General features: G+C 35.1%; 1 protein-coding gene and 1 long non-coding RNA gene across 2 annotated transcripts in view; both read left to right on the top strand.

Moving 5' to 3' along the window:
• LOC142140299 (uncharacterized) overlaps nucleotides 1–14705 on the top strand; it is a 30983-nt gene extending 16278 nt beyond the window's left edge. Inside the window, exon 3 of the long non-coding RNA XR_012688384.1 lies at nucleotides 14471–14705. This is a non-coding gene — a long non-coding RNA (uncharacterized LOC142140299). The remainder of the gene's footprint in view (nucleotides 1–14470) is intronic.
• Nucleotides 14706–15140: 435 nt separating this feature from the next.
• HTR1D (5-hydroxytryptamine receptor 1D) lies at nucleotides 15141–18094 on the top strand. The gene has a single exon (XM_075198107.1). The coding sequence runs from the start codon at nucleotides 15158–15160 to the stop codon at nucleotides 16280–16282; it is 1125 nt and encodes a 374-aa protein (XP_075054208.1). The 5' UTR covers nucleotides 15141–15157; the 3' UTR covers nucleotides 16283–18094.
• Nucleotides 18095–19205: the final 1111 nt, after the last annotated feature.

The raw sequence follows: 19205 nt of genomic DNA, 5'->3' as shown, positions 1-19205 counted from the left end.
CTGATGCAGGAAGATTTTGGAGTCAAACTTTGCTCTATTTGAAACAAATACAACTTTGTTTAACTTTTATAATTTACTTCAGAGATTTTGAATGAAAATAATGAGTCTTCTTTTTCTTTTGGCATTAAGGCTTGGTGAAACATCCAAAATGACTTATAAGACTGAAATGGCTGATATTTTTTCTAAAAAAACAAAACATATAAAATAAGGTGCTAATTTTCATACTACTTTGATATTTGAACATATTTTACTACAGTTTGCTTGCTCCTCTTTTATAGAATACCAATTTGGTGTGTTTATTTTAGATTATGACTCCTTAATTGTGGTAGAAGTGATAAGGACTGTTGACTGCATTACTTTAGTTGGGTATGTGTAGTAAGTTATAGGAATCATGCAAAGGTGTGATATTTTGTATTGTACTATAAATAAATATTGTATTTGTACAGTCAAATATATTCAGAATAATATCATATTTGCATTTTAAAGCAAATTTCTTCCATGTATGCTGGTTGAAAATCCTATCAATATAATACATTACTATAGATAAAAGCTAATGGATTGCATATCTAAAACTTTAAAGATGCTGACCAAAGCAATAACTTCGGAGACATTCTTGTTCATTATATTCCAATACAAAAGTATAGGCAGGTATTAATAATTAAAACATGTTATTGATTTAAGTATGAACCTTAATGCATTTTAAATGAAGCTCTTAAAATGGATGGACACCTCTGGCATGTATTATTAATTGCAATACGCCAGGTGGCTCAGCAGCAGCGGGGTACCAAGCGGATGTGAGCAGATCACATGACACTCACATTCTCTCTTGTAACACCACCTTCGGCCAGGTACACCCCACTGTTGTTGCGCCTCCCAGCAGATCATGATTTTTAACGCAATTTGTCTGAGAGAATCCATCCCCTCAAACAAACAAAACAAAACACTTTTGGTAAACATTTGATATGAAATTTACTTGAAATTACCCCCACACAAAAATAAATCTCTGGAAAATATATAGACAACAATGTTGTACACTACATCTATAACAATGGTCTTATTAAATCATGTGTTAGCAATGATATTAACAATAAAACCTATGGTTGTTACATGTGTTAGTATGCCCCTGAGGTCTATAATATATTTCCAAAGTAAAGCTTATTGTTTTTCATGTCAATATGATAGGTCTAATTTACAAATATGTCTTATGAATAAGTATTTTAAGCAAGACATTGCTAACCATATTGAATGCATTGTGTGATGATCTCTTCACTGTGCTCCTGAAAGAAATTCAGGACAGGAAAAACAACTCTACTAAACACTTGTGCTTCTGTAGTCAGAGTCAGTGAACAATATATACATGGGGTAAATTTATCAAGCTGCAGGTTTGAAAAAGTGGAGATGTTGCCTATAGCAACCAATCAGATTCTAGCAGTCATTTACTTAGTACACTCTACAAAATGACAGCTAGAATCTTATTGGTTCTATAGGCAACATCTCCACTTTTTTTTAAAACCGCAGCTTGATAAATTTACCCCCATTATGTGTGTGGTAGGTGTCATTAATGAGGGCATATCCGAAAGGGCTAAGGTTGGATTTTGCACCAGGGCTTAGCTGTATTTAGCTATGTCATTTATTCTTTCCTCACATTAGACAGAGAGCTGAAGAGGCATATAATTTATGATGCTCTTCATCAATGGGTTCACCTTTACTCTGCTAACACATAGATGCTTAGTTGACAAATCTTTAACATCTTAAGCTGAGCATGGGCCTTAGATATTTGAACCCAGATTGATGCAAATATCTTTGCTTTTAAGCCATAAGTCTGCTTTAATAAGATTAACTTCTGAATTAGTGTATACGTTATTTTATACACGTTACATGTTTCATTTTATTACCCTTGCATTTAGGTGCAAAATTTGCACTAAATAACAGCAAACAAAAAGTTTGATTTTTCTGTCATTTTCTGATTTGGTTGCTATAGTTTAAATTGTGAAAGCTAAATGTAGTGTTAGTTATTGAGCCATACTGGGTTTTAAATCCACAATACTTACTCGAGTCCATGCTGGGCATTTGAAAACCAGCAACATTGACAATCTCATGCAGCAGTGACAGTGGTGGGGAAAGTCTGTACGCATTGCACACAGCTTTTTTAATTTACCATGAAGAAAAGGATTAAAAGCAGGTAACCATTAGATAGAATTTATTAAACAGTATATATAAAAAATGAAAATAGCTAGGTTGTGCATTTATTTTACAAATTAGTGTTACATTTCTGCAATAGACTTAAGGGGGATTTATCAAGAAAAAAATGTGCATAGAGATCATTGTCCTACAGTATTGCTCTCATACCAGTCAGCTATCCTTCCCAAGCAGCATATAAACTCATTTAAACACTTCTTAAATAGGAGCCTGCAAAGTTTTCACTCAGCAGGTCCCATTTGTAATGTGTACCAGTTTTTATATATTAGCAAATTATTTTTTGCAAATAGACCTGAAATGCAGTTTAGAAAATATGATTTGTTGCTTTGTCGCATTATCGTTAGGTCGTGTTGTGGCGAGGTTTTCAATATTTGTCGCTCTGTCGCTTTGTTGCATTGTCGCGTTTTCGATATGTGGTCTAATAGTTTCTTTTTTTCGATACTAAATAACTAGGCAAGATTTGGCAACTTCACCTTGAGAGCTGTGGAAGTTGTTTGCCAATAAACAAACTTCTTATTTTATATATATAGATTAAAACCTCAACAAAACTTAAAAAGATAACACTCATCGTGTGTCTTTGGATTGTTCCTTCTTCATATTTATATAATACAATTAGGTTTAGATTTTCTGCAAGTGAAGCATGGGGTATCAAATTTAATTTCTGCTGGAATCACTATTTCTACCAAATGTTATTTGCAACATCAAAAAATGCTGGGGCATTTCTTACCAAAGATAGTTGTTTCTTGGTATACAATTATTGCTGAGTTCCTTTAAACCTAATGCAAATGCTCCCTCAAGTGGCCAAATATCATTACAATATTGTCCTCAGAAAATATATTTGCAATCATGTTTTTGCATTTTTGTTTTTATTAACATTTGATGGTTTACAAAATAGAGCAAATAATTTTATTTACCACTTAATTTTCTCTATTGACTATACAATATCAGTCACTTTGAGTCATTTCAGATACTCATAGTCAGCAAATGTTTGTTGGTATAAAATATTTATTTATCACTTTTAGATGCATGGTTAAAAACATGGAGAATTAAAATAATTTGGAAGTTTAATTCCTCTAGTATGTAAAAGATTACTTTTTATTTTGTTTTCAATTAAAATATAACACCAATAGTTGTTCATTCATTTTTAAAACATATCTCAGCAACTCCCTCTTGACCGACATGGTTTTTGAACAAGAATCTGCTCCATAGAGCACCAAACTAGTAAGGTCATGCTTGCCCACTCTTTAGGAATGTCACTGTGAAGATACGTGGTTCCCAAATCACTCAGACATGGTATTAGAGGAAAAATAGAAGGATGATTTATTTTGCAGAACAGGATTAAATACAGTACAGCCCCCTTAACGATAGCAGGCTATATATATATATATATATATATATATATATATATATATATTTAGGTTTTATTATTATTTTTTTGTAAGATGTTCCTTATGTGTCCCATGTCACTTTCCCTTGTAACATACCCCCAGTATAGATGCCTAGTGGCGTGTGTGAAAAAAAAAACACCAAGCTGCAGCGCCACCTGCTGGGCAGAGTTATACACTGACCTATATATTTCTTGAAGGAGAAGTGACAGTTGGGAGTGGTTGGTGGTTGCCGGGGGTGACAGTGGGGAGTTTTTAACACCTTAAGTAGCTTGATGAAGGATGTGGCGATGAAGATGAAGGATGAGGTGATGGAGAAAAATGATGAGGTGGTGACATGTGGTCAAAACCACGTTAAAAAAGGGCGCTTGCGTCGGGAAGTAACGCTCTTCCCCTGAGGAGGCCTGGGCTAGGCCCAAATGCATGACAAGAACCTTTTTAAGAAGCTTCAGTAGCTTGATTTGACTAGAATGCATGAGTATCATGCACAGGTTAACTTGTGTATATATATATTTATATATTTAAAGTAATTAATTTGCAGACATTGCAATTTGAAAAAAGTGCTATATTTATATAAATGAAGAACTTTTTTCAGTGAATATATCCTTCTGTTGCCATCCTGACATGGTGATAGCGAAATGAGGATTGCGTCTGTACATATACTGCTACCTCCTTTGTTCACCAGAGAAGAACGTTGAACCTGTTCACCAGCGGGTGCTACTGCAGGTGATAGCACAGTGGTAGCCTGTGATAGGTAAAAGCCCTATCTCCAACAAAAGCACCCATTTTCTATGGACATTTTTCTCACCTTAATAAATAGAGCCCCTGGTGATCTCACTTTTGCTTTTTGATAGTACAACAAACAAATGCAGAAAACAAATAGCTATTCACCTTTTTATTTATTTTTTTGCAAAACCGTTTTTTATTGCAAGAAAAACAATGCACAATAATTTGAGGAGGCTCCGTCTCATTTCTGGAGTTGCTAACATTATGCTAACATTATCAGTGCAGGAAAAAGGGAAAACCAAGTAGAAGACAACTTGGTAATTAATATATCTAAATACTTCAAAACTGATACAGAAGTAACAGTATTACTCAAGTGGTTGGGGTTTGTTTACATGGACTTTGAATATTTATTTAAAACAAAAATAGAAAAAAAAGCAAAGACGGGGTCACAGTTATCTGGGGTAAGGAAGATTAGAATGTATATCATCATCATCATCATCATCATTTATTTATATAGCGCCACTAATTTCGCAGCGCTGTACAGAGAACTCATTCACATCAGTCCCTGCCCCATTGGAGCTTACAGTCTAAATTCCCTAATATAGACACACACTCACACACAGACAGAGAGGGAGACAGAGACTAGGGTCAATTTTTGATAGCAGTCAATTAACCTACCAGTGCGTTTTTGGAGTGTGGGAGGAAACCGGAGCACCCGGAGGAAACCCACGCAAACACAGGGAGAACATACAAACTCCACACAGATAAGGCCATGGTCGGGAATCGAACTCATGACCCCAGTGCTGTGAGTCAGTAGTGCTAACCACTAGGCCACTGTGCTGACTGGATAATCCATTACATTACTGAAAGTTACCACCAGAGTCCACTGCACTGCAGTCATTAAAAATATGGTGGATCATTTTTAAAGGAAGCCTTAGAGCATGACATCTACTCTCTCTCTCTCTCTCTCTCTATGTATGTATATATCTATAAGCAGGGCCGGTGCTAGGGTCCTTGGCGCCCTAGGCACACTTTCAAATCTGTTTGCAAAGTACATGATTGTAGAGTGAGTACAAACAATCCCAAAAATCTAGCACATCATTATTCCATTATAGTAAGCAAATAATTAACAATTGTGTACATATGCTTTGCTAGCAAGCTACACGCAAGTTGAATTCCACGTATACAACATAATGCTGTTGGTTATTATTGTCATCCGGGATTCACACCTACCCTGTAGCAGGTGCAACAGATATGAAAACGTGAAAATGTATAGTCACAAAAACATCTGGGTCTGAATGATCCGCGTCTGATTGACATACCCTCAATGTACATGGGCTACGTTAATTTGTCCCTTCTCTTATCCATTCAGGCTCTGATTTCATTGGAGCTTAAGAATGATAGATGGATTTGGGTATGACAATTGCATATGTTTATTTTGTAAGCCTGCGCTGTGCAATTTCACGTAAAATACGGTACACAAACTAGTGTTTGTCCAACTCTAAATCAGTCCCAGTAATTGTAAATAATGGCATACTTAAGAAACTGATATATATAGGTTGATAGACAATCTCTTTTTATTCCTTGTTATGGGCTGGCAATTTAGAACAATTAGAGAATTTCATGACTTTCATGACTTATATTAATGCATCACACAATACCATAAAATTTACATATGAAAAAGTCAGACTGCTATACATTATCTAGATGTGGAAATAACCAAATAAGAAAGCCATGGACAACCTACTTAAATATAGATTGGAATTGGTTTCTTCAAGCAATTAGCCGCAATGCAAAAGCAGTTATAGACAATTTGCCATATGGACAGTTGTTCAGAGTTAAAAGACTACTAGATAATGAAGAGAAAATACTGCAGAGAGGTGTAATAAATTTGAAAGGATGGGATTTAAAGAAAATCTCATTAAAAAAAGAAGTTTAAATAGAGTAAGATGCCACATTCAGGTACTTTGTGTAAAAGAGAAAATGAAAACTTTCAGGATAAGAGAATTATATTAATTTTAACACATACAGAATAGTGGCTTGGTAATACAAGTTCTAAATGAGTATTGGAAGGTTTTACAGAATAGTCAACATATAGGGACAGCTTTCAAAAAATAATCTAGTTTTGCATTTAAAAGGGCACAAAATATTGCACATAGGATTGTCCATATTAAATGGTAATCAAAACAATTATTTTTGGGGATACAAAAGAATTGTTCCCATGTTTGCACTGTGCACCCTGCAATATTATATTCCTAAGTAAATGTAATACAAAAACACAACATTTAGCATAAGAGGATTTTTACATGTATGAATGTAATCTATGTTATAAAATGTCCCTGTGTGAAGGCATACATCGGACAGACTGAAATAAAAATAAAAACACAAATAGCAGAGCATACAAATGAATTGTGACCCTTTGATTTGACAAAAATATGGGAAATATAAAACAGGAGCTTCAGCTAGCTCTGTATTTGGAAGATAGTCAGACATAATATAGTACAATTGAACTGGCAAGTAACAGAAGCAACTAGACCATCTATGTGAGGAGGTAATCTTACAAAATTCCTGTACAAGAGAGAAGCAATTCCTGGAAAGTTTAAAAATGTAATCTATTTTGTTGTCATTAAAGAAGGTTTAAGATGCATCAGTGTTTGTAAGAAACTAGAAATAAGCATAAACTGATTGAAAGTTATAATTGCAATTATTGTTTTTTTGCAGAAACCATTAAGAAATAAGATTGTGAGATGTGTGAAATGGTTGTGATTTGTCCAAGTAGGAAATAAAATTGTGAAATAACATTAACATTACGAATTAAAAATGAAGTTTAATTATCTGGTTATGTAAACAGATTATTTCTTTAACTCTCTATATTTATGATCACATGTTCTTTTTTGTATTAATTAATTTCTGTAAACTCTATTGTTGTGCAAAATGTAGTGTACAGTAATGTCAGTATGGGAAATCAGAAGCAGTTAACATAATATACTAATAATGGTTATTTATTAATCTGCCAAGAGATTTGACATGATACAGCAATTGGCACGAAAAGCTTTAGAATGAATATACTGCAGTGCAAATAAATAATAATAATAATAATAATAATAATAATAACAAATAATACTAATAAAGTGGAACAGATTGCTTATTGGAAAAGGAAGAGGGTGGTTTTATTTAATTACTGTACGTGTCAATGTATTTCACACATTTTAACACTTTGGGCTTGATTCATTAACAAACACAAAAAGACTGTAATATGTGTTTTTCAAAAAACATACCTACATTGGTTATACACGTGTCCATATTCAACAATGAGCGGATCTAAAGCTATGTCTGTTATTGAATACAAATCCGCTCTGTTCTAACAGACAAGACACTGCAGGAAATGTTCAATACACATGTGGAATAAAAAAGTCACAAAGGAACGCACATAAAAAAAATATTAAATTGATGTCGCCTGTTAATAATATAGGGCCTGATTCAATAAGGAACTTAGGCAAGAAATTCTTACTTAAGTCTCCTGGACAAAACCATGTTAAAATGCAAGGGTTGAAAATTAGTTTTCTATTTTGCACATAAGTTAAATACTGGCTGTTTTTCATGTAGCACACAAATACTTGATAGCTTATTTGTACGCTGAAATTTGTGTGCTACGTGAAAAAACAGCCAGCATTTAATTTATGTGCAAAATAGAAAACTAATTTTCACCCCTTGCATTTTAACATGGTTTTGTCCAGGAGACTTAAGTAAGAAATTTCTTGCCTACGTTCCTTAATGAATCAGGCTCTAATAGTCATTAACGACAAAACATTAATATATATATATATATATATATATATATATATATATATATATATATATAATATATATATATTTCACATAAAATACATTTATTAGGATGTCTCTAATATCTACTGTACATAAAATAAATTTTTACAGATTCTCCTGATTGCGATACATGATCCTGTATGTATACACAGCTGTCATCACTAGTATATGGACTTACACTATACTTGTAGCCAGTAGCGGATTGGGAACTTAAAGTGGCGCTGGAAAAAAGACTAAAAGTGGCCTCAAGTAGGCGGGGCCAAATAAATGGTAGCAGTGCCCAGTATGTGTGTGCACCCAGTGTGTCTGCCCGTGTGTGTGCCCAGAATATGTGTGCCCAGTGTGTGTACCTGTATACGTGTGTCCTGTTCTTGTTCCTTTCACCTCCTGTGGCTGCTGGTGTCTTTAGCTCAGTTACTGCTTGTAACATAGTTGATGAGGTTGAAAAAAGACACCAGTCCATCAAGTTCAACCTATTTTGGATCTCCTGCGATCCTGCACTTATATTTGAAATTAATCCAGAGTAGGCAACCGCCCATCTGTTTCAATTTTGAAAATCCCCCCAGACTCAATATTGCAATCCAATTTTTACCCTATATCCACTACTATCCTTTATTTTAAATTAACGGTCGTATCCCTGGATACACCTTTCCGCTAAAAATTTGTCTAACCCTTTCTTAAACATATCTATTGAATCTGCCATCACAACCTTCACTGGCAATGAATTCCATATCTTGTCTGCCCTTACTGTAAAGAACCCCTTCCTTTGCTGGTTGTGAAATTTCCTCTACTCTAACCTTAGGGGATGACCACGTGTCCTGTGTATGGTCCTTGGGGTAAAAAGTTCCCATGAAAGCTCTCTGTATTGACCCCTAATGTATTTGTACATAGTAATCATATCTCCCCTTAGACGCCTCTTTTCTAAAGTAAACATGCCTAAACTGGCTAACCTTTCCTCATAACTTAATGACTCCATACCCTTTATCAATTTTGTCGCCCTTCTCTAAACCCTTTCTAGTTCCAAATTATCTTTTTTATAGAGTGGTGTCCAGAACTGTACTGCATATTCAAGATGAGGTCTTACCAACGATTTATACAGTGGCAAAATTACACTGTCTTCCCTTGCATCTATGCCCCTTTTTATGCATGCCAATACTTTGTTTGCCCTTGCAGCTGCTGCTTGACATTGAGCACTATTGCTAAGTCTACTGTCTACGAGCACTCCCAAATCCTTTTCCATTATAGATTCTCCCAAATTAATTCCATTTAATTTATAGATTGCCTTCTTGTTTTTGATCCCTGAATGCATAACCTTACATTTATCTGTGTTAAACCTCATATTCCATTTAGCCGCCCAATCCTCCAGTTTATTTAAGTCCCTCTGTAGAGAAGCTACATCTTGCTCTGATTTTATTACCTTACAGAGTATAGTGTCATCTGCAAAAATAGAAACTTTACTCTCTAAACCATCACCAAGGTCATTAATAAATATATTAAAAAGGAGCGGTCCCAGCACGGAACCTTGAGGTACTCCACTTAAGACCTTTGACCAATTAGAAAATGTTCCATTTATCACAACTCTCTGTTCCCTATTCTCTAACCAGTTTTCGATCCAAGTACAAATTTTGATTTCTAGACCCAGTCCCCTAATTTTGTAAACCAACCTCTTGTGTGGCACTGTATCAAAGGTATTTGCAAAATCTAAGTAGACCACATCTACTGTCCTGCCCTGGTCTAAGTTCCCACTAACTTCCTCGTAGAAACTAATTAGATTAGTTTGACATGACCTATCACTCACAAATCCATGTTGATTCCCACTAATAATTTTATTGCGTACCAAGTAATCCTGAATACTGTCCCTTAAAATACCTTCCAGTAGTTTCCCCACTATTGATGTCAGGCTTACAGGTCTATAATTCTCTGGTTGTGATCTCGTCCCCTTTTTAAACAACGGCACCACATCTGCTATTCGCCAATCCCTTGGTACTGAGCCTGATGAGATTGAATCTCTGAAAATTAAGAATAGCGGTCTAGCTATTTCCGAGTTTAACTCCATAAGAACCCTTGGGTGTATGCCACCTGGACCTGGAGCTTTATTTATCTTAATATTCTTCAGTCGCCTTTGGACTTCTTCCTCTGACAACCAAGTATTAATTAATGGCATGGTTTCATTTCCATTTTTATGTATTACTCCTGCCATTTGTTCCTCTCTGGTAAATACTGAAGAAAAGAAAGTGTTTAATACCTCTGCTTTTTCCTTAGTATCATTTATCAATTCACCCATCTCACTTCTTAGGGGTCCTATATTATATTTTTTAATCCTTTTGCCATTTATATACTTAAAAAACTTTTTGGGGTTTGTCTTACCTTCTTTTGCAACGTGCCTTTCATTTTCTAATTTAGCCAATCTAATTTCCTTTTTGCATGTTTTATTACATTCCTTGTACCTATGGAAGGACTCCTCTGACCCTTCAGACTTAAACAATTTAAATGCACGCTTCTTCCTTGCATTTCTTCCCTTACCTTTTTATTTAGCCACATTGGTTTAGACTTAATTCTTTTACATTTATTTCCCATAGGAATGAACTTATACGTGTATGTTTCCAACAACATTTTAAAGACAGCCCACATTTCTTCCGTATTTTTTCCTTCAAAGGCTTTGTCCCAGTCTATGCTCTTTATAGACTCCTTTAGCATATTAAAATTTGCCTTTTTAAAGTTTAAAGTCCTAGTTGATCCCTTATACTGTTGTTTCTGGAAACTAATTTCAAATGAGACCATATTATGATCACTGTTTCCCAAGTGCTCCTTTACTTGAATATTTGATATTACGTCTACATTGTTTGTTATTACTAGGTCCAGTATAGTCCGGTTCCTAGTTGGTTCCTCAACTAATTGGGACATGTAATGGTCTTTTAGCGTGCTCAGAAACCTATTTCCCCTAGGTGTACCGCAGGTCTCAGTACTCCAATCAATGTCCGGATAATTAAAATCCCCCATAATTAAAATTTGACCTAGTTGTGTAGCCTTTTCAATTTGCTGTAGAAGTTGGGCTTCCTCAATCGTACTAATATCTGGCGGTTTATAGCATATCCCTATCAGAAACTTCTCTGAACTTTTTCCTCCGCTGGATATTTCCACCCACAATGCCTCTATATTATCACCAATATTCTCGTATATAACTTCCTGAATACTTGGTTTTAATTCTGGCTTAATATAAAGACATACTCCTCCTCCCCTTTTATTTACCCTATCCCTCCTGAAGAGAGAATAGCCTTCCAAGTTGACTGCCCAGTCATGTGTATCATCCCACCAGGTCTCAGTAATACCTATAATATCATACTGCTCATTCATTGCTACTAGTTCTAACTCCCCCATTTTACCTGTCAGGCTTCTTGCATTTGCAAGCATACACTTAAGTCTATTGCCTCCCTTAGGTATTTCTTTTTGCTTTAAAAAGGGCCGCTCCTTATCGGCTATGCTTCCCTTTTCCCCCTCTCCACCCCCTTTACTCTTGTTAAATTCCTCCTTACTACTCTCAATGTCTATCCCATAAATACTTGCTTGCCCCTCCCCTTGTCTGGACCTTGGAATGTTGGAGGCCCTTTTTGGAAAAAAATTGGGTACTTGAAATGTAGAAAACTCCATCCATCCCCGGCGTTAAATCAATAGCATATACATTTACTAAATAGCCATCCTCTCCCCAAACTCAGCACCATATTCAATTAATAGACCCCGAGCTAACCCATCTTAAATTAATAGGCCCCACCAATAAATTAAATTGCCCCACCATCACCCCACAAATAAAATATTACCCATTACATAATTAGCCCCCACCTAAACACCACCATTAATTTAATAGCCTACCTCCCACAAAAATTATATTAACAACCCCCCCTCACACTCAATTTTAAGAATCCCCCTCCCTTCCATCCCTCGCACATAATATTAAGAACCCCCCTCCCTTCCATCCCTCGCACTTAATATTAAGAACCCCCCCTCCCTTCCATCCCTCGCGCTTAATATTAAGAACTCCCCATCCCTTCCATCCATCACACTTAATATTAAGAACCCCCCATTCCTTCCATCCCTTGCACTTATTAAACCCCCCTTCCATCCTTCGCACTTATTATTAAGAACCCCCACTCCCTTCAATCCCTCGCACATGATATTAAAAGTTTAAAACCCACCCTCCCTTCCATCCCTCGCACATAATATTAAGATCCCCCCCTCCAATCCATCCCTCGCACATACTATTAAAAACCCCCGTCCCTCCATCCCTCGCACATAATATTAAAATCCACCCACGCTTCCATCTCTCGCAGTTAATATTAAGAACTCCCACTCCCTTCCATCCCTTGCACTTAATATTTAGAACCCCTCACATTATATATATATATATATATATATATATATTATTTTTTTTTTAAACCCTCCTTCCCTCATACACTATCTATATATTAAAAGCCCCCAATCACAAACTATATTAACATACCCCCACCCTCCCCACTTACACTTACCTTGTAACATCCGCTGTCTGAGAGATGCAGAGAGCCTCTCCTGTCGCTCTGCATGTGTGGCTGCTTCCTCCTATCGGTGCTATAGATAGGAGTCACATGGGACGCGCATCACGTGACAGGTGCTGTCCCATGTGACTCCTGTCTATAGCTCTGATAGGAGGAAGCAGCCAGACACAGATATCCGCGCCGCGGCCACATTAAGAAAGGTGGCTGGTTTCGAAGGAGGGGTCAGTCACCCACTACCACACTGACCCCCTCCACTAGCACCCGTTCCGGGGAAGGGGGAGGACTCACAATTAATTTTACTTTTTAAAAACAAAAAAAACAAAAGATACATTTGGCGGCCTCCTGAGGCCGGCGGCCTACCAGGAAAAGTCCCATTAGGTTGTATGGCCAATCCGCCCCTGCCTATAGCTGGTGCAAGTGTCTGAAAATCAGGTACATTTGCAATGCCAGAAGGATGATGCTTGGATGCTGCTGCTCAATCTTGGCCTGACCACACTGTACATTGACTACATGCATACGCCCAGTCCTCTCCCCATCCTGCTCCTGAAATCGTAGGCTGTAGTAAGTGTCCTTTGCGCTCGAAGATGAATTAAACGTTTCTACATTCTTTACCATATGGCCCAATTCTGGGCATGCTCAGAGTAATTGTGCGCATTATATGTAACATATCACATTTCACGCTCCTTAATGAATCGGGCCTTTTGTGCTTAAAAGCAATACATATTATGTTGGCACTATGTAATGATTACAGAAATGGCAATTGTGATTTCTTGTATCTGGGGGCAATTTAGCAGTATGAGATAAAAACACTAGTTATATACTAATAATGTTATCACCTGAAAAAGGGGAATTGAGCTTCCCCGAAACATTGTACCCTATCTTACTTGTCCATGCAATAAAATAGCTCTATGAGGTTTTTACAAAGAAACCTGAAGTGAGCGACTGTTTGCCTTTTGCATTGATTTGTTTGACGATTAGGACTCGGATAGTCCAGTTAACGTGTACTCCGGTACATGTTAAATATGATACAAACTTGTACACTGTATTAAATCTAATGAAGATGTTTTCAGAAATATACCATGACACATGCATCATCAGAACACTTGTAACATTGTTCTTTTTTGTTTTATTTTGCTGTCTGGATTCACTCTACTCTATGAATACGTTGCATTGATTTACATTAATTATTGTAATATTGTTTATTATTTGTGTTGTTACAAGTGAACTAGTTTCTGTAGTTGTAAAGAACACAACGGTGCTGTAATTTCAGTACTATAAAACTGAAATACTGATGCAGTGATAACTAATATAAAACCATTTTATTAATATAAAGACATAATAAATATAGAAAAATGTGGTTTGCTGCACTAATAGTCATCATAAATGATATGACTAAGCCTTGAATATAATAATAGAATCTATGTAACGCATATGCTTGCAACAGTATAGTTAGAACAGTATACTTGCAATTGTTTGTGTAGTTAGAAGTAAACAATTTGCACAATGGTAGAAAGAAAAGGCTTAGGGGCCTATTTATCCAGCGATAAACCATGTTGTCAGAACCCGGCATTAATTATGGAGAGAAGTCATCACATTGACATTTTTGCCATCAGATATTTTCATTAATTGTTAAGATTTTCAACCAGCATTCAATTACAAAGATGTATTCTGAGTGAGGATCACATTTTGTATTTTCTGCTAAGCCATTGATGTTACGGTTTATTTAATTTCTTCAGATTATATTTAATAATTAAGTATATATAGCCAAAATTTTGCTTTGACTGGATAATTTGTTTATTTTTTTAGGTCACAGAGCCCTGGATTTCTACAATGAACGTTAAAAAATCTTCAACTTCCACTGGAGTATTTGTCAAATATTTTCGGATTCTAATTGCATTAAATTTTCCCAATCCTCAATGATGTCATGCTTTGAAGTTATCCTGGACCAACATGAGCGCAATAAGAAGGTTTTAAATCTAGGTCAAACAGCGTTACAGAGGTAGAATTTCAAAGGCATACTTTAGCAGAGCATTTTTGTTCCCCATTACAATATTACGATAAAAAGTAATATCTCACATTCAATGTTTCTTTCACAGAAAAATCTGAAAAGCACTTGTTAGAAATTATAATTTACACGAATATCTGGACAATAATGCTATATTATTTAAAGTAAAATGGGATTTTAATAGAAAGTTAGGGATATTATTTTAGTGATAGGTAGAATATTTTTTTTACACAAAGGCACCTTACAAATATGCATTTAAAAATAAAACAGAATATATCTATTTTAAAAAATATAATAATAATAATAATAATAAAGATAGTAATAATTATTTTAGCATATTTAAGTAACAAACTAAATGAATTTAAATGTATACCCAAACTAAATATATTATGGCACAATTACTAAAATAAATACACATATCACCTGAATCATTATATTTATTTATAAGTTGTAGTTGTAAAGTATTTACAATTGTTGAAATAACAAAAATGAATTTTTATAACCAATCAATGGTCCCAAAGCTTGACATTCTGTCCCTTAATATTTCAGGAACTATGATAGCTTGGGATGAATCAACAGTATTAGGAGTAAAGATCACGTTGGCAATCCTTTTAGCACTATTAACCTTAGCAACGCTCCTTTCCAATATTTTTGTCATTATTACTATAGTTATGACCCGCAAGCTTCATACCCCTGCAAATTACTTAATTGGTTCATTAGCTTTTACAGATTTATTGGTTTCTATCTTAGTAATGCCTATTAGTATTGTTTACACTGTAAATCACTCATGGACATTTGGTCAGGTCATATGTGACATATGGTTGCTATCGGATATCACCTGTTGTACGGCTTCAATACTTCATCTCTGTGTTATCGCCTTAGATAGATACTGGGCAATTACAGATGCATTGGAATATTCTAAACATCGTACAGCAGGAAGAGCTGCTGCAATGATATCGGTAGTATGGGTAATATCTATATGCATTTCCATCCCACCACTCTTTTGGAGACAAGCCAAAGCTCAAGAAGAACTTACAGACTGCTCTATCAACACAGATCAACTCTCCTATACCATATACTCTACTTGTGGTGCGTTTTACATACCAACGATATTGCTGATCATATTGTATGGGAGAATATACATAGCAGCACGATCAAGAATTCTCAAACCACCATCCATTTATGGAAAGAGGTTTACCACTGCTCACTTAATCACTGGATCAACTGGATCTTCCTTTTGCTCAGTCAATGTAAATTCACATGTGGCTCACCCCCACACCGGAGGAACTCCAGTCTGCATCAATCACATCAATATAAAACTTACAGACAGTGTTCTAGAAAGGAAGAGATTGTCTGTAGCCAGGGAAAGGAAAGCTACCAAAACTCTAGGAATTATTCTTGGTGCCTTCATAGTATGCTGGCTGCCATTCTTCGTAGTGTCTCTAGTCTTGCCCATATGTCAAGATGGTTGCTGGTTCCATCCTTTATTATTTGATTTCTTTACTTGGTTGGGGTATTTTAACTCACTCATCAACCCTGTGATATATACAGTGTTCAATGAGGATTTCAAACAAGCTTTCCAAAAGCTAATAAGGCTCAAGAAACTTTCCTAGGACTAAGTTAACGCCAATAGTACTTTATGCTACAGACAATTACAAACATTTGCAATGATGCTAATTGTATACATTTTTGAACAGAATTCTAATGGATCAGCAGAAATATACAGATTTTGGACATGAAAAAGCCATCAACTACATCAGGAGATTGCTAGTATTAAAACATAAACATTTGATTCAAGTTAATGTTTGTGTTAATATGTAAATAATACATTTTGAATGTATATTGCCATCTGTAATTAGTGTTTTAAGATAAATTACATTTATTTTATCACAAAGAAGAATTAAGATCAAGATAAATCTATCATTCAAATGAACTGTACCTATCTTGTGATTGCTAAAGGGGTAAAATGTGAAAAAATACTGATGGTATGGTTATAATGTAACGAACTACAAGCATTTGTTTGAAATTATTTCCTGTGAAAAAGACATCCTTCAAATCTATATTCTATTTTCAGATTTAACAATTAGTATTTTTTATATAGGAGTGTAGTAATAATGGGTAGCTTCCAAAGGTGTTTCTACAGATGTTGCAATATTGGAAACTAATGCCAAAACATTACATTTTATTAAGCAAACAAATACGTAATATAACATACAAGTTAATAAATTAAACACTTGGGTAATCAAGTGTTGACAACCCAATATCTTTTTGTATAAGCAAAATGCTTAAGATCAAGCTTTGCAGTAAAATAATATATATGTTACACTGATATCCTAAATTGACCCTTGATTAAATGTCTGTAGTAGAGAAAGTCAATAAAAGCTTAGATCACAGACAGGGTATGACAGCATGTTAGCCAAAAGAATAGATGTAATTTATATTCTATGGAGGAAAATATAAAAATGATACCTTTTCTGAGCTGTCCATAGGCATATAAAGATTTCTGGATGCACGGTATCATTCAAGCTGAATTGAAACAGTATACAATATTTATTTAGAATTTGCTGGATTTACAAGACATACTATATAGATGAAATTATAAATTTGAAATTATGGCCAGATTTGCATACAGAAGAAAATATATTTTCCAACGTAGAAACATTCAAGAATTTTAGTTTCCTCAGCACAAGAGCTGTGAGACAAGGAGAAGGGGCCAATAGTAGCCAACACTTGCTGACAATTTTTTGTAACATTTACTAACACATACATTTTTACTGACGCATTGCTTTGTAATATCCAAAGACATCCAGAATTCAGAAGAAGAAGTAGTAGAATCTATAAAAAGATGGGGATACAATATATAAAAATTGTTGGTGTCACACTAAATGGGAAGAACAAAAACACAAAAGGTGAACTTGGATGAAATACTGTGCCAAAAAGTGATAATATTCTACACACTTGTGATGGTTTGAAACTGGGAGGTTACAATATTAACCAGTGTTGTGTCTTAATGAGAAAGAAAGGAAAGAAAAAAATATAAGCACCATTATGGTGTAGTAAATAAATGTGGCTAATTATAAATTTGAATTTGCAAATTCAGGGCCTAATTTAGATTTGTATGTAAGTGGATTTGCACCACTATTCTCTGATGTATCAACTACTATGGGCAAGGTTGACAAAGGTAAAGCCTCCCCCAAGCTACAGTCTGATACAATACATTTCTCTAAATGAGACTCAACATGGAGAGCCAACTGGAAACACAAATACCACATTACTTCTCCAGCCACCACTTAAAACATCTGATGGGACTGCTGTAGGTACTATGCCAAAGTTACCTTTTAATCTATGCACCTTGCCAGGATTTTTCACAAATGTTTTCTCTTTCACTGACTTCTCCCTCTCCTTGTCTCTCGCTTTTACTTTTTATCTCTAATTTACTCCTAAATCCTTTAGATCTCCCTTTCACTTATGATCTTTTTTCTCTTTGTCTCCTTTTTACTTTGTTTCTCTCCTCCTTTTCTTTCTATTCTTTTCACTCTCATTTTCAATTTACTTATCACTTTTTTATGTCTCTCTCTCTCTCCCTTTCTCTCTGTGAATCTCCTGCTTTTCCACAAAAACAGTCATTATGAGTGACCCTTTTACCGTGTGTACCCTCATTTAACATTTTTGCAGCATGGAACAAAATATTCATTAAGACTTCATCTGCATAATCTTTATAAATGACTTTTTTAATTGGAGTGGAGTGTTTTGAGTAAAATTTATATCAAGCATAATAATGTGCAAAATTGCAGCATCTCTACAGGCTATGTTCATCCTGAGTGGCGAAAGAGCTCCGGAACATGTAGAAGTACTTCAACAAACTGAGATGTTTAAAACATACTACTGTGAGAACCAGTGAACACTGTTCATTTTGACATATATAAAAATCAGTCTTAGTTAAAGATTAGCCCTGAATTTGAAAATTCATGTTTACAATTATCAACATTTATTTATTATATTATTATATGATTTATTGTAATTTTAGAAGAGGTTCTGATTATTACTGCTGTCTCCATTTTTTCCTAGTGACAAGTGTAAATTAGACTGTTTGTAAATTTACTGGCAGTTGGCAACCCTGACGGTCATGTCATAAGTTACTGTGTATTACAATGACACATAAAGTCATTCATTAGATTCAAAATGGTCTCCAGTGTGTTAAATGTTCTCATTAGTTTGTTGTCCCATAGCTTCCTTTCCATCTGAGTCTTAATGTTCCCCTTGATAATTTTCACCATCAAATGCTCAGTTTTAAGGCTAGGATTGAAGAAAAATGAATCCACAATGGTGGCAATTTTTCTATGATTCATTCCATTCCTAAGAATTATCTTCTAATTTTCACATGATGTATATGTTTTACTTCAACAGCAGAGCTTTGAAAAAGTTTCACACTGTTTCCAAACCTTTATGAACTGCAAGCCAACTAGTTCTAAGAACTTTAAATAAACTCCTACATTTGTATGATTGTTCAGAAAGAGAAGAACATAGGATTTCAAA

This window comes from Mixophyes fleayi, chromosome 2 (genome assembly GCF_038048845.1).
Source record: "Mixophyes fleayi isolate aMixFle1 chromosome 2, aMixFle1.hap1, whole genome shotgun sequence".
NCBI classification, from domain to species: domain Eukaryota; kingdom Metazoa; phylum Chordata; class Amphibia; order Anura; family Limnodynastidae; genus Mixophyes; species Mixophyes fleayi.
Note: the sequence above shows the minus strand (reverse complement) of the source record. Positions and strands in the feature narration are given on the sequence as shown.